Source organism: Lasioglossum baleicum, chromosome 1, assembly GCF_051020765.1.
Source record: "Lasioglossum baleicum chromosome 1, iyLasBale1, whole genome shotgun sequence".
NCBI classification, from domain to species: domain Eukaryota; kingdom Metazoa; phylum Arthropoda; class Insecta; order Hymenoptera; family Halictidae; genus Lasioglossum; species Lasioglossum baleicum.
In genome coordinates this window covers 17,293,887-17,310,255 of record NC_134929.1, presented here as the reverse complement: position 1 = coordinate 17,310,255, position 16,369 = coordinate 17,293,887, and the positions used below count along the sequence as shown (strand labels likewise).

Below are 16,369 nucleotides of genomic sequence, written 5' to 3'. Positions count from 1 at the left end.
TAAACGGCGAGCGCACCGCTCCGTTCCGTTTTGCTCGAGGGGAATGTTCTTCGTCCTCTGGAACAACATGATCTTGCGACCGCATACTCGCCCTTGGCAAACAACAAATTCTTTTGCGGCTTGCAACGTTGCAAAACGTTGTTCGATGATTTCTCATTGCTGATTACTAGACTGCGAATTTTATGCATTTATGACAAGGGTACGTACAATTTAAAAGAGTGGAGGTATTAACAAGGTTTAAGACCCCAGTGTATTAGTTTCACCTTAACCCCTTGCCCTACGATTTATCTCAGGTTTTGTGCATATAAGACAAACGACCCAATGTCAATATTTGATCATGATTACTCTAAAATATTAAACACCGTCAACGTGGAAACATTATCTGATCGAAGAATAGTATCAGCGACCAGAGCTTTATTTTTAATTTCGTGAATAATAATATAGATTGTCCCGCACTCCAGAGGCAAATCAATTTATACAAACCTGAACGTGTTTTGAGAACGAGAGCAGGATTTCAAACAATGAAATCCAAATCCACATATTGAGTAATAAATCCTTTAAATCGCATTATTGCAAGCTCAAACATACTTTACAATAATATTGATTTTTTTAATGGCACGTTACAGGCATTCAAAAGAAAATTACGCAAGATTATTTGTTAATATCGTACCTGTATTTATTTAGTTTCGCGCTTGTCCCTTCTTATGTAAATTTTAGGTTAAGACTTTCTTTTTGGTCATGTTTCTTTTTATCTTTATCAGTTCTACTGTAAACATTTGTATAAAAGGATCTCGGTCCGTATATAATAATAATAAATAAATTTATTTTACGGTTTCAGTGATTAGAACTTTTTTAGTAGATCGTAATTTCCTAAAAAAGGAGAATACTGACATAAATTGTATAGATGTTCTCCAATAGCTGTATATTAACAAAACCAAGATAGAATTTTATTTCGACGCGAAATTCAGACACGATATTGTAAGGCAAGGGGTTAACAAGATAATCAAAAGAAGAAATTTTTATTTAGCTCGTGTGTCTTGCAATCGAGGCAAACGTTTTTTATTTTGCATGGTCTGCTGATTACTTATTTTTAAAACACGAGATAACATGTAAAGTAACAAACATTAATGACATTTCATTCGTTCGAATAATTTTCTGGATAATCCACGGAATTCCTGTCGCTTTTATACGGTGTAAAAATAATACTGCACATATTGAACAAAATGACGGAAACAATAATACTTGTTGAATATTAAAGAAACAGCTATCGCTTTCAGACAGTTCATTCGAAAATTCTCAGCTGTGGATTGTGATGAAGGGCTATAAGAAAATTGCTCGTAAAAGTGTTAAGGTATGTTACGTCTTCTAAATCTGGGGAAGATTTACCTATATTGAACACTGAAAGCTGAATCCTGATTTGGGAGCAGGGTTCGTCGTAAAAACGCAGATCCGTCTACGACGGGGGGGTCGACAGAGATTCGTCTCACTCGTCTCGCGGAAAGCGTAAATCACTTGCTCGGGAGCGTCGTCTTCGCGGGGCGAGCTTTGCCAATACTCGCGAAAATCTAGTTGCCGTCCCGAGAGTGGAAGAGAAAAAGTCGAAGGAGGGTGGGAACCGTGGATGAGTATCGATTCGGCGGCACGGAGACGAGCAAAGAGAGTGATCGGACGTGAAAGTCGACGAACCGTGCGAGCGGAGACGGGTCGAGCGCGAACCTTTCAGCTCCGGAGTCGCGTCGAATCGATCCGCGGTATGTTATCGCGCGTGTACTTTTTCGAGGAACGTTTAACGCGTTCGACTCCACTCGTACAAGCAGAAGAAACCGTCGGGAAACCTCCCAGAAATTCTCTCGGAATCTTCAAATTTTCCAGCGCGACGGGAGAACGACGGAGATCGTCGACGTTAAGCGTTACGAGCGAGGGACGCCGAGGAAATCTCGACCGAACGGTCGTCATGATACTGATCCCTTTGGAAATGCGTCGTTTCGACGATGGCAGTCATCGATCGATGGTTTCAGAAGAGATAGTGTTATGGCAAGACGCTCTTCCTCGCTCTGCCTAGACAAGACATTCTGAACCCTCGAAAACTCTTTTGGTGAAAATTCACCGGGCTTTCTCGCGATTTTCAATAAATACTTTAAATAGTTTTTGTAATATTGGATTATACGATTTGAACTTTTTTGAGGAACGGTGTGAACCAATCCACTACTAATCCAATTACTAGACTGCTGATTTTATGCATTTATGACAAAAATGGTTAGGTACAATTTAAAACGGAGGAATTATTAAAAAGATTTAACGCCACCAGTGTATGTAGCATGAAAGTATCAATGAAAAATGAAAGGGTCTGGTGTGTAATTATTTCTGAGATTTTTACGGAAAGATTGACATTGAAGCAAATTTTTATACTAATTCCAAGTCTCCTATGTGTCCCTAGAGCCGGCCAACGAGTTTCACGTATCGCAGCATGCCAAATCCTCGATTCTCTGCAGACCGATTGAAAATTCGATGGTCGGTGGTGGTCGGTGAATTTTTGCACTGTAGGTACTGGCAGAGGAAACAAAGAGAGGAGGTCGTTTACAGAATTTGGCAACCGGCCGCGATTAGTCGTTTCAGAGAGGCCAAACAGCCTAACGAACCCATGTATCCATCCGATGCTATCGACCAATCGATTCCTCTCTCGTCTCTCTCTCTCGTTTCAGAGTCGCGCATTAGATTTTCTCGAGTTCGAAAGGTACAAGATCTTCAAAGTTTGTTCGATCGTTTTTGCTATTCTGGAAACGATTGCTTACCCTGCGAGAACAGGAACGTCGATGCCGACAGCGGCGACGACGGCGACAGCGACGACGACCACTGCACGGCACCCTCAAAGTTCTCTGCAACAGAAAAAAAACGCAATCGTTAATTCCCTCAGACTTGAAAAAATTCTTTTACCAAGCCATATTTTCGAAAGTTCGAAAAAAAACATAAGTCACCGAAATGGCGTTCATTTAGACTGATAAAGAGAAACCACGAGTACATTGAACGCCGACTACCCGACGACTATAAAACTTTTTCAAGCGGTTATATATCGCGGCGCGCGGCTAATTCATCGAAAAGTTTCCAACGAAATTCCGTGAGGCAGCTCCACTCGCTTTTTATCCTATTTGTTACGGAGAAACGGGAAGTTGTAGCTCTTCTATTTATGTTCTGCTTTCCACCAAATGAACGATCAACGGCACGAAACCGTTCCGATTCACCTCGTGAAATCCGGACGAGGCTCAAGAGCCGATTGGGCTCGAGCTTCTCGAGTTTCGAGCAGGTAATTTGTTCTCGTTTGGGGAAAACCGAAAGAACCGTGTCGCTGGACGACCACTTTCATACAACAGAGTTAGAATTCATCCGAAAACTTTCCCGAAAGAACACTGTGTTGCAAAGTGGACCATTTCTATGAAACATATAGGTAATAAACCATGCTGCGAAGAACATTCAAATTATGTCTATTCACAAGCTCGCGTATGAATTCATTCTAGGTGAAATTAAAGCAATTTACTTCATCCCCCGTCGTATAATGTCGAATCAGACTTGAGGATTTCGAACGAAATTTGCTACGTATGGAGCAAATTTGACATAACCGGTCTAATAACGCAAAAATTAATGACAGATCATTTTATCATCGACATAAGGGTAATATGGCTCATTGAGTTCAACTCACCTATACAGTATAGTTTTTATCTAAGAACTAAGAAAACGGGAGCTTTAGGATTTAAGGAGGCGAGGTTACCAAAAAATAGTAGAACTACACTATCTAAGAAATAGCGCGGACCCGAGAGTTTTTCTTAGATCAAGATTCAATTTCACAAGATCACATTTCAAGTGAACAATCGACAAATTTAAATTTCCCGGGTGAAACGCCATCAAAAAAGGTAGCATTTGATCGTAGCAAACAAGTGGCAGAAGACTCAGATTCTGGGACCCTAAAACGCGATAATGTTCGTCCTTGACAGTCCAGTAGAGTGGCTCACGGTCCACAGGTCGTCTAGCAGGGACACTCGAGTCGATCTTGAAGCGGATCTCGACGCGGCCCGCGTCCTTTTTCCGTTTCGGCGTCGCGACGCGCGAAAACCGAGGCAACGCGGGCAGGCACACGCTCGTTGAACGCACTTATCGCCGCAACGTTTAACGGCAAAGGAATTGACCGAAGAAGCGGAGAAACGAGAGCGAGCGGCTCTCACAACGGCGCCAGGGTTATTTATACCGAGACGACCTTTGACGACGTCGACGTCGACGGCGACGCTCAATGAAAATCTTTCGCGCCGTCGACCAGACACGGAAGAAGGGCGAGCGGCGCATTCCCGGTTCGCATGGCGCCGCGACGCCACCCTAAATGCCATCCCCTCGGCACGTTGCGTTCCCCAAACCGATGCACCGCGTTCACGCTGTCCGTTCTTTCCAACGAGATCTCCGTCGTGTCAGGAGAACGGTCCCCGTTGAAACGGCCCGAAGCCTGCCCACGATTTCGCGGATCGTTTTCACCCGCGATTGCATAACCGAAAATCATCTACGGAAATACATAATCGACGCCAACTCTATTCCCGTTGACACGTTTCCACTCTCCGACGCACAGTGGTCCAAAATTCGGCGAAACGCGGAATAAAGCACGACTGAGCCGTCTCAATCATACCAAAATGTTTAGGATTCACTTATTACTGATATTCTAGCACAAACACGTAATTAGTCGTCGAATACTATTTAGTGGCCACTCAAAATTTCAATATTTAAAAAATGAGAAAATTCAAGTACTTTTTAGTGCTTCCGAGGGATTTTGGACGTTCAACTTGGCCTACGATATACAGTGGCCGAAATTTCTATAAGTCATCTTCATTTTCACAGGCATTTTAAAAATATTACCATCTTTGTGTTGATTTATCGTATCTGGTCTTGGGTCTTGTCGACACTCGGATAGTGGGACTGCGAACTCTAGACCGCTATGTTTACTATGTACGTTTGTTTTGATTTTTTTCTGTGTGGTGTAGAACACAAGTGTGAAGTTTCTATAAAGTCACTTACAGGGGAAGGACCCCAAGTGTCCGACTTCGATTTTGATAATTTTTTGTGAGACGATGGTATATGGATCCCTAATGGTGTCTGCAAAATATTAGGTGTAGTTACTCAATAGTTTTAAAACTTGAGCTGCAAATCATGCTATATCAACAAGGTATGAAAGTTCAATTGTTTATATCTTTAAAACTATTGAGTAACTACACCTAATATTTTGAAGATATCATTAGTCATTAGGGATCCAAATACCACCGTCTCACAAAAAATTATCGAAATCGAAGTCGGACACTTGGGGTCCTTCCCTTGTTAGTGTGTCTCAGTATTCTGAGCAGAGAAATACGGAAAATTGCAAATATTCTAAAAGTATTAGTTTCAGAACTCATAGAACTCCTGTTTGTTATAATTTGATTCACGTGTATTAGAATGCCGAGAGGAAAAGTACTAACAAGTGAAGAAAAAGCATCAATCGATGCTTATAAAGATATGGGCTGCTCTAATCGCGCAATTGCTAAAAAAACTAATCGGTCATATACTGTGATTAACAATTATATCAATTTACGTGAAAATTACGGACAAAATCATTTTAAAGGTGGTGATAAAAAATAGTGAAAGAGACAACATTCGTTATTAATAAGGTCTGCGGCTAAGGAAAGGAAAAATGCAGCACAATTTCGAGCCGAATTGGAGCTCCCAGTAACAACAAGACGTGTGCAACAACTTTTAAATTCTTCTGGACAAAAATACAACGTAAACCAGGCCTTAAAGAAGTACATAAACCGGCCCGTATTGATTTCGCACGGGTACAGTGACTTTATAGAAACGGTGAGTGTATTTTATAATTGCAGTGATTAGAACCTCTTTGTCGTTCACAAATCGGCAGCGTTAATGGACAGTGGTGTAGCAATGGACGGGTCGAACGACATTGGAAAATCGAGGTGCAACACGATGCACCGAGGTGCAACGAACGCGACTGCATCGCTAGCGAGAAAGAGAAGATGGAGAGTGCGAAATTTAAGACGACTTCCTCGGATCCTATCGCGAAGGATAAATGTTTTGTCGTTAGGAGTTAACGAGAAAAAGATGGCTACGCGGGTGCGTCGAATGCGGGGAGGGAAGCAGGGCGAAATATCGCGTGCATAGTCAGCGAAAGCTCGATACTTAATTGAAACTGCCGACTAAGCGAGGCTTTTGCCTACGCATTCTGCTCCTTGCTCCCGACTTCCGCTCTCCCGCTCTCCTGCAGAATTTGCACTTCGTATCATCCAAAGTTGTTCCAGCTAACAATTCAACAATTAAATTAACAATAACGAACAACGTCGGTTGGCACAGAGTGCAAATTTGATAGGAGAACAGGATTTGATGGGAGATCAATAGAAATTCCAGCCACCAATTCAATGGAACGAAGAGAGACATTTTCATTTGGCTCCTGTGTCTTGTCTTTGGTTGTGAATGCTTGGTAAAGGAAAAACAAAAGGTTCAAAGTGTACGAAGGGTCCAGAAAATGTGAATTTCCTCGTATCATCAGTAAAGTACGAATGCAACATTAGCGTACCCTAAGACGTGACTGGCGTCGTTTGGGCACTTTCAGCCTTTGAGATCATACAGGTTATCCATAGTCTCCCCGATAATTTTCCGCGTCTTTAGAAGTATTTCGCTGACAATACCATCGAGTAATTAGAGGCAGCGAAGACGGCGTGCAAGCAAGCAAGGTGGCTGTCTAGCGTCGAGTGCTGCCGTTGTTCGGTCTTTAGAGCGTTCTCCGTATTAGCGTGGTGAATTGGTATATACAATGCCTTCGGCACCCCTTCTCTCTCTCTCTCTTCGTTCTTCTTCTCCTCTATAAAACACTTTTTTCCCGCCTCTTTCGCTCGATCGATCCCCCTTCTTCTTTCTTTCGTGGTACGTTCAGCGGCGCCGCGTATTTTCATCGGAAAAATGGTTCTCCGAACCTTCTTACCTCGATAGGGTAGTTGGTAGGAAAAGTTTCTAAGTAAACGGACGACGGGTCGGTCTCACGGCGAAGTCTCGAAAGGATTACCGATCTTATTTGCTTGGCAAAGTCGATAATCTGCGGGCATATTGGTTTTCAAGGAATCGAAGCGACGCGACGGTGTACTGTCCTATGCTGGACCACGCGTCGTCGCTGCCCCACGACGTTCCCCAAATTTATGGTTTCTACGTGATGTCGCGGCGAAAGAACGTACACAATGGAGGAAAGAAGGTTCGTTGATACGAGCAGAAACTCCGGAATGCGTTGGAAGCGTCGTCGTGGATAATCGCGACCAACGAAGCTGGGTTTAGATCTGAAAATTTCGGAGACGAGAAGAGACTCGACTGTTCAGAGCTAGATTTTTAGGGAATTCAGCATCTGGGCTAGTTACTTAGGTGGCCCTCTGGGACATTGTTCTAGCTCCGTAGAAATCGAGGGGAACAAAGCAATTCCTAGTTAGGGCACTTTGAAATTTGAGAGAAGAAGGAATATTCGGATTTTCATAGCTAGGTAGATTTTTAGGGGATTCAGAATCTAGGCTTGGCACGGGCACATATTGCTCCCTGGGGCACTGTCCTGGCTCTGTAGAAACCGAGAGCAACGAAGCAACCCTCAGTTAAGTCTCTTTAAAATTTGACAGAGGGGAGAAGATTAGGGTTTCCAGAGTACAGGTTAGGTATAGACATATATTACCCTCTGGGGCACCGTCCTGGCTCCATAGAAATCGAGGGGGACAAATTAATCCCTAGATAAGAAAGTTTGGTATTTTCGTAGCTAGATATTTAACGGATGCAAGGGGTCTAAGTTGGATATACGCACAGATTTCCCTATGCAGCACTGTCCTAGACAGAACAAGATAATCGATCTGTTTCGCTATCGATTTTCGACGATGGACACGCGTTTGTTTAATTTTGAGGACGTTGGCTTCGAAGGGTTGCCCCACAGGGTCACCGGAGCCATCGACAGAAGGACCATTTAAGAATCGTGGCCGCGAGAAGCGAGGTTCAATTGGGTACAAGGCCGGAATAGCTAAATCGTCGTCGTGAAAATTATTACGAGCGACGAGGTTGCGCGTTACTCGCCCAAACAGAATTTCAATGGGGGAGCTACTCCCCACTCTTGACCGTAGATCATTGTCGCGGCGGTTGTTATGCGACCGGACACGTCTAGCGTACCTAATTTTTCACGCCAATAATCCGTCTATCATAGCAACATTGTTTTTCATCCCCATCGAGCGCGTTTTTCTTCCAAGGGTTTTCCGAACTCGGACTCGCAACACTCGTAAAGGGAGAAAATCGAGAGGCCAAAGCCGAAAATCGAAGGAACGTATTCTCGCTGCCTGGATTTGGACAACGGCCAAGGACGCGTTGCTCAACCTTTGCCGAGCGTTCGTCGACGGCGAGGTTGCTTGTTCGCGATGCAACCCTGGACGAATAACGCCAAGAGGTTAATAATTATGCGCGATTACGCGAGGTAAAGTTTACCAGTCGATGCACGTAACGCCGACGACGACGCGATCGCACAAGTATAAAAGACTGCTGGTCCGGAGTTTCGAGCATCAATCGATTTCCAACGTGCTTCCAAGCTTGTCACACCTCCTCTTCAACGTACAACATGAAGTGCATCGCAGTGAGTATACGCTTCAACGCATTTAACCCGTGCTACACACTCGCCTCCGCTCTTCTCTTGGAAAAACGAGCGATATGCGACATTTCCTTCGAGCATTTAAAATATTCAATGTAAAACACATTCTTGGAAAATCAAAGTAGATTCGTAATTGAGCAATTATAGTAATTGAATAAATGTCTGGCACAAGTACGTTGCACATTTTGACACTAGAGGTTACATTAGAGAACGTTACGCTAACTTTCATTGCTACATGGAGCAACGAATTATTTTGACGCATTTTGGAAATTTCACTAAACGCACGCCCTTTTACTAGACACCCATTCAATTACTGTCTGTAAGGTGTAGTAACGCTACGGTTCAAATAATTTCTAAAGACCCAGTCGACAGATATTCTTTCGCTTTCTTCGCCGCGCGGTGGGTTATTCTTGGTAAAAGCGTTTTCACGGTGCCTGCTTTTCGCGCAATGAGGCCGAATGCTCTTTCTCTGAATGCAGTTCGCCGTGTCATAGGTACACATACTAGTTTCTTAGTAGTCGAATGAGGTTCAGCCCCAGTTGCGATCTCTCAGTCTTTCGAACTAGCGATCTTTAAAGTAGTTCTTTTCAATTAATCGCAACCTTCGAAAGAATTGTGGATGTTAAGAAACAATCGTGTTAACAATTTTAATCATTTTATCTGACCGAGGAAGTCGCCTGTTCTTTCAAAGTTTTCGGATCAGATCATAAATTCTTTTAAGTAACACTAAATGCCGAATCATCATTAAGTCACATCCTTAAAAACAGGATGGAGGTAACACCTATGTTTGCCAATGAGGATTGGGTTCAGCTGAAATAGCGAATCGATCCTCGATTTCCCTTAGAAACATCATTAACGCACGTATACTTCGATAAACGACTTTGCTTATAGAACGTCCAATTGCGGGCTCTGTCAAATTTATCTGTTTAGGCAGAATGATTAGTTATCGCTTGAATGAGCTATCTCTGTTACCAACGTGATTGACATTTACGCGAGTATACTTGAATTGCTTGTAGAACGTCACGTCTAATTGCAGGCTCGTCAGATTTCCGTAAAATGTCTGTGTAATTGCATGCTCCGGTTAGGTCTAGCTTTAAATCACAAATCGATCCTCTGTTTCCCTCGAGAGCATCATTGACATTAACTCATGTATACTTGAATGAAGGACTTACTGATTGGAACGATGTTATGTTTAATTGCAGGCTCTCGTTTTGCTCGGCCTGGTCAGTCTGGCCCTGTCGAAACCCTTGGAGACCGAGTCGATAGAGCAACCGGCAAATGCGGAATCGGTACCGGTGGAGCCTGAGAACGCGAGGAACAAACGAGGCCTGTTGGTGGGCGCGGCTTACACCGCCCCCGTAGCCTACAGCGCGTACACCGCCCCAGTTGCGTACACAGCCCCCGCAGCCTACAGTTACCCGTACGCGGCCTACAGCGGCTATCCTTACTACGCCGCTGCATACTCCTCACCGTACTACGTAGTCTAAACCATCCTACTGGACATCCAGTTTGACTGCGACCACTTCTCATCTACCGGACTATCCACCTAAGCTAAGCTAAACGACGACTGCACCCCGATATCTAGACAGCTCGAAATCTCCGCGAGCTGTCCTGATCCGATCGAGATGCACGATCTATGAAATACCCTTTAAAACTCGCGGCGTTCTAACGCTTCACTAACAACTCGACTATAGACACACGCTTGGAATGTGTATCGTTGTGTGTGTTCTGTATTTTATCGATTAAGAGAATAATAAAACTTGTTGCAAATCGAACTTCATTTCTCTTCTTTTTCTTTCCTCGGTTCCATGCCAGGCTTTCGATAAAGATTATGAATAGACAGAAAAATATTGATTTTAATTTGTTCGAACTACATATTTAAGTTATGAAGGATTTTGCGTAAAAATCCACAGTCTAACTATGACGAACCTGAATGATTTTGTTTATATGGAGGCTATTAATACGATTTTGAATAATTGAATTGCTGTCGGAAAATCTATTACAAAATCTTCTCAGGCGTGGGTCATTGATTTTTCAAGAATTACGAAATCATATCAGAAATATATGTTTCGCCGGTCCTTCGATTCGGGATGTTGTAAGATGTCCTCCGATCATTTCAACGTTCGACGACACTCAATTTCCTTGCGTTACCCGTCGCCTCCACTCGAAACTGTACATTCTCGAACGGTCAGCGTTGGGAACTGCCCTATCGAGAAACGTGTCACGTAGCCGACGTATAGTGGCCTCCCTGTGCTCGACCGTCTTCGGAAATTGTAAATCTTTTTACCCTCCTCGCCGTTTTCTAGTTATTTTGCTTCCGCTAGATAGAAACTCTACACCCGTCGTCACTGGGGTCAGTAACATATATTTGTACATCGGACGCTCTCAAATAAAAAACGATAACTTTTTTAATATTGGACTATACGATTTAAATTTTTTTTAAATTAACGAAAATGTGTCAAATTTCCGATTATGATACGAGATGGAAGGGATACATTGGCAGGGCGCAAGTAATTCTGAGGATTCTCATTTTGAAATATTTATTCGTCAACGTTGTTACAATTTAACAGACGCTGAAACTCCTGGTGAACAATTTGAATCGTGGCTAAACGAACAAACGTCAACTAGAAGATATTAAACCTTTAATGTTAGCGAAGGTGTTTCTGGCAACTATACTATTTCAACGGTACAACATATATTTTGCGTAATTCTCATCCTATGAAATTTTATAGCTAAAAACCAGAACGTGTCCCAACCAGAAATAACAGTTATTCTAAAATTTTCTACACAATAAAAATCATGAATAAAAAGTTGATTATTATTGAAATTTAAGATAATGTACAAAAATACTATAAAGTACTATAAAGAAAAAAATTCGAAGAACAAAATGATTAAGAAATATCGACTTTTATACTTTTTGGTTATTAGTGTCCAAAAAATTGGATCCTTCTCGATAATTGTTATCGATGAAGAAAAACTGTTTCGATTGCTCAAAGCAGTTATCGATAAGAGAAGTTCATTTCGATCACTCATAACAGTTATCGATGATCGAATTTCTTTTCACTTGTCCATAATAATTATTGATGAGAAAATCATTTTGGTTGCTTATTTAGTTATTGAGTTGTCTACTCTTTTTCGGATGGAGCGAGCCTGTGAAATTCAATGAGAAGGTTTCGAAGGTTTCGATAGACGAATCAACAGACCATAAGAACAACACAAAATCTGTTTATTTGTCACATTAAATTTTGATTGTATCTATTAATTTTACGAATAAACAATTTATGAAATAATTGATTGTCTACTATTTGAAAGTTGTACTATTTAATAATAACTATTACAAATTTCCTTCATCAATAACTGTTATGAGTAGACTGCGGATTTTATGCATTTATCACAAAAATGGGTAGGCACAATTTAAAGCAGTGAACATATTAAAAAGATTTAAAGACATCAATGTATTGGTTTTAGCTTCATTAGATAATTAAAAGAAGAAAGAAATTTTTATTTCGTTCCTCTGTCTTGCAATCAATGCAAACATTTTTATCTTGCATAAAGATCCGCAGTCTAGTTATGAGCGGTCGCAATAAATTTCTGCCATTGATAACTGTTATAAGTCATCAAAATGAATTTCTCTCAACGATACCATTACAAGAGACAAAATTTTCGGTAACTTATAATCCTTATTTGTAACCAATACGATTTTATTCGATGAAGTACTTGTTATTCTATGACTATCTTTTTCGTTATAACACAGTTATAGTCCCTGCTCCCAACCTTTACTACAGTCCCTTACATATTTTAGGTCTTTGTTTAAACACCACGAAGCCAGTGTTCCAGATAGCACGTGACCAACGTGGTTACTTAAGGGTTGCGAAAGGCCGGAGGCCCACGCTAATGCGAATTCCGATGAGTAAACACGCGCGAGAGTGCCCTAACTCGAGGCACCTAATTTCCACGTTGCGCTTGCGTCGTTCACACCGCCTAGCCTTTACATCCTCCAGGGAGATAGCCAGCGAGTGTGCAAGAATATTTTCTAAGGGGAACATTGAAAAAGCTCTCGGACGTATCGATCTCGACGCAGATACACGGGCTGGACGAAGAAATTGGAGAACGCCGGAGAGAATACGTAAACGAACACAAGGGGAAGAAATAACGAGCCCTCTCTTCTCTTTTTCTCTCTCTCCTTGTCTTCTGCGTGATTTTCCTTTCGAGGGATAGCGCGCGATTAATTTCGTTCGAAGCAGACGTCCGCGGCGATAACGAGCGGAACGAAATTCGGCCTTTCGTGTAACGAAGGGTCTGTCCGGACGAGTCCTGCGGGTGCTTGTCCGCAAACAAAAGCCGATTTAACGCGATTGTCCCCGGGGATCCTGCCGAGGTCGAGGTCGACCGACCTCTGGCCGATCTTCGATGTCCAGTAATTAATCGAATGAGTTTTCTCCCGACGGAATCCAATTCAACCTCGCGTCCGACTTCCGTCTCTCTGTTTCCTGCAGGAAACACCTCCGAAAGTCACTGTTCGAAACTATTCTATAAACGACCCGCATTTCTGACAAACTAGCTACAATTTGAATCGACTCATTCATATATTAAATGTGGATTTTAATTTTCCAACAGAGAAATTAACACGTCCACTACCGAAATACATATATAGCAATTCATAATGCGAAGAGGTTGAAGAAGTACTAATAAAAATTGTCTTCAGGACCGTTTCAAAAGCAGAAATCGATACCAGAACAGTTTTCAAGCCCTGGTTTCCTGTCCTGGTGCGCCACGACCCCTCGAAGCTCGTCAGCCCTTTGTCTTCTGTTTCTGCACGCCCTTTTCTCTCCTTTTCACCCTTCATTGCACCGAATTCGCGATACGAGAAGCTTCCCAAAGCGATTTTCCTCGTGACAATGGCTGCTCTCGAACCAATTAACAGGTAACCAGGAAGGTACGTGCCGCTTCTAGGTTTTGTCGTGATTAAATTACAAGTGAAAGGACACTGTGTTGATTAAAAGCGAGCTCGAGTGTGTTTTAACGGAAACTTACTCATCAGAGAACAGGTTGAAACGCGCTTACTATCAAGTGAAGAAGCTTTCATTGAAACAGGGAACAGAAAATTTGTTAATAGGAAGTGCATAACAGAAGCCGAAGGTGGCCATCACCTTTCTGCAAGGTACTCTCTGATCCAGTTTGCGTATAGTTTATCTGTATCGATTAAAACGTCGCGAACTTTCTTGGTTACCTAATACATTGCCGCGACATCTTCTCGATGAACTCCGTAAGAGCAGTTTGCGGTTTTCTGTCTTCTTCCAGATTGCCTGCTATGTAATTTAACGCATACAAGCGGCACAAGCTATGCACCCGCTGCATCCGTTGATTGCTGATGAATATTCATTGACCGAAATATCAAGCGCGAAGCAAATTCATTGACAGGGGCACGCGACGCTGTTCTACCTGCATCGAGATTACCTCGAGATTCTTCAACGAAGTAACGAGATAATTGCTCGATTAGAACTTCAAAGCGAGGACCGAGCTTTAATTTCATTATTGTTTGGTCCTTGAGAGATTTACGGTTCGTTGCCGGGGATTCCTTAAAATCCTCGCCTGTCCCTTCTACACCTTTAACTCTGTTAATTGAATCTCATTTAATGATTAGCAAATTAGCGCGAATTTGAAAATATTTTTGTATTATTTTCTATCAATTTTATATATATTAAGAAAGAAAATAAATTTCTATTTTATTCAAGTTCGTTGCAATTCAGGTAGAAAATTTTTATTTCGCATGAAGATCCGCTGTCTATTTAATAAGTCGAAAATACGAAATAAACTTTTTTCATTTAGCGTTTCGTTTTCGAACAAAATCGAGTTTGAAAATCCGTCGAGTGTTACATTATTTTTGACCTATTAAACATATTAAGAAAATAAAGTTTAATTCATTCTATATAATGATTACTATTGCCCAAGGTTCCACTTCTTGAACCGTGACCTTTTTAAAAAACTGACTTTTCATTGTACACATTAATCGAAACGAAACGAACTCATGGGGCAACCTAATATTTATCTTTCCATCTCATTGGTGTTTTATCTCAGCGCCAATTTGATACCAAGGAGCAAATTACATTGCGAGGGACGGTCGAGGGTCAATTTTGTCAATGACTCGCGTCAATTGAAAATAAGGTTCTCGCGACGATCGATAACAAGGCAGACCGATGAGAATATTTCGCGGGAGACCCCCGTGCGCAAATCCGTGCTGTTGCATCAGGGACGAATCCATTAATCAGGAAACACTGCAGCGAACGCTAATTATCGCATTTGTATGAGACGTAAGCCTGGAGGCACCTTTTATCGGAAATCTCGGCCGAAATATCCACGTACGTATTCACGCGCGACCGATGACGAACGAGAGAACCCGAAACATCCCTCGTTGTTCCACGCGATTTACGTAATTTTGGCAAAAGATCGCGAGAACGAGGAAGAACCGCTCGGTTTCCAGTGAGAGGATAGCATCCGTTCTCGATTCGAAAATAATTCCGGTTCCCTTTTCGCCAGTAATTTAACGCTCAGTGCAAATTGATGAGATTAATCGACTGACTAAAACCACTTCGCGTATCAACAGGTTAATGGCTCTAACTGTAAGCTTTAGGTGAAAATCACACGTTTTTGAAGTAGATCAAATAAAAGTTCTCGATTGGCCTCTCCGATCCTCCACCTAAATGATGGAGACCTTGTTGGTGTATTTGAAATTATATAATCAATAAAACAAAAATGAATTTGTTTTATATAATTGAACACACCACTTCATAGTTTATTTTTGTTTCATGTTTCACTTTCATTCTGTTTTTCAACGTGTCACGACGTCCTTCCTTGCATATCAAATAAATGATAGTTTGTTGATTCTAAACATAGTTCAGTTTATTTAACCCATATTTCCAATAGACCTAACTGTGGACTTTATGCATTTACAACAAAATCGGATAGGTTCCGAAGTTAGTAGTCTCACATTTTCGGTCGGGCACTGCAACTTGAAACGAGGGTAATTTCAAAAGTAGTTTTGAAAAGTTTCACGAGGAAAACAGGATCAAGAGAGAAAGCAAATGCTCTTTTAGAGAAGGAGGGAGCGAGAGAAGCATTTTCGGGGGAAGAGAGGCAATCGCAAGAAATGCGAGTTTTCGAAATTCGAGCGCGAAAAGCGGAGTGGTTGGTGGAGGTTCTGGAGAACAGTTCCGCCATAAATCAAAGGACCCTCTTCAATTTCGCAGCGGCAACGGGGGTAGTTCCAACCCCCGAGTCCAAGTGTTTCCCGGTTTTTTAACAGGGTGGCCTTGGCACGGGGAGACTCGAAAATCGGTGCGCTACAGGACCAACGACGACGACGACGGCAGCGACGGAGGCTATGGATCGATAAAGGTGGCTGTCCCGAACCAAGCAGACATTACCCGAATTCCGTGAATGCCTTAAGACCCTCGACTCGCGCTCCGTTCTCGATTCAATTAACCGCCGATTACGCGACGATACGGTCTTTCAACCATTCGGCAAACCGACGGTCCAACCTGGATGGAGATATTCAATACAGACGATGAAAACGATCGCTTAGGCTGGTGGACGAACTCGATATCCTGTCCCTTTTGTGCAAACGAATATGGTTGAAATCTATACCGGATTGGAATTTTGTACAGTGGTGTGTAAAAGTTATAAATCGATTTGTCG

At 42.2% G+C, this 16,369-nt stretch overlaps 1 protein-coding gene across 1 annotated transcript; it reads left to right on the top strand.

Annotated features, from left to right (window-relative positions):
* Positions 1 to 8,503: 8,503 nt before the first annotated feature.
* LOC143210054 (uncharacterized) lies at positions 8,504 to 10,449 on the top strand. The gene is made up of 2 exons (XM_076426515.1): positions 8,504 to 8,659; positions 9,877 to 10,449. The coding sequence occupies exons 1-2, from the start codon at positions 8,645 to 8,647 to the stop codon at positions 10,159 to 10,161; spliced, it is 300 nt and encodes a 99-aa protein (XP_076282630.1). The 5' UTR covers positions 8,504 to 8,644; the 3' UTR covers positions 10,162 to 10,449.
* Positions 10,450 to 16,369: the final 5,920 nt, after the last annotated feature.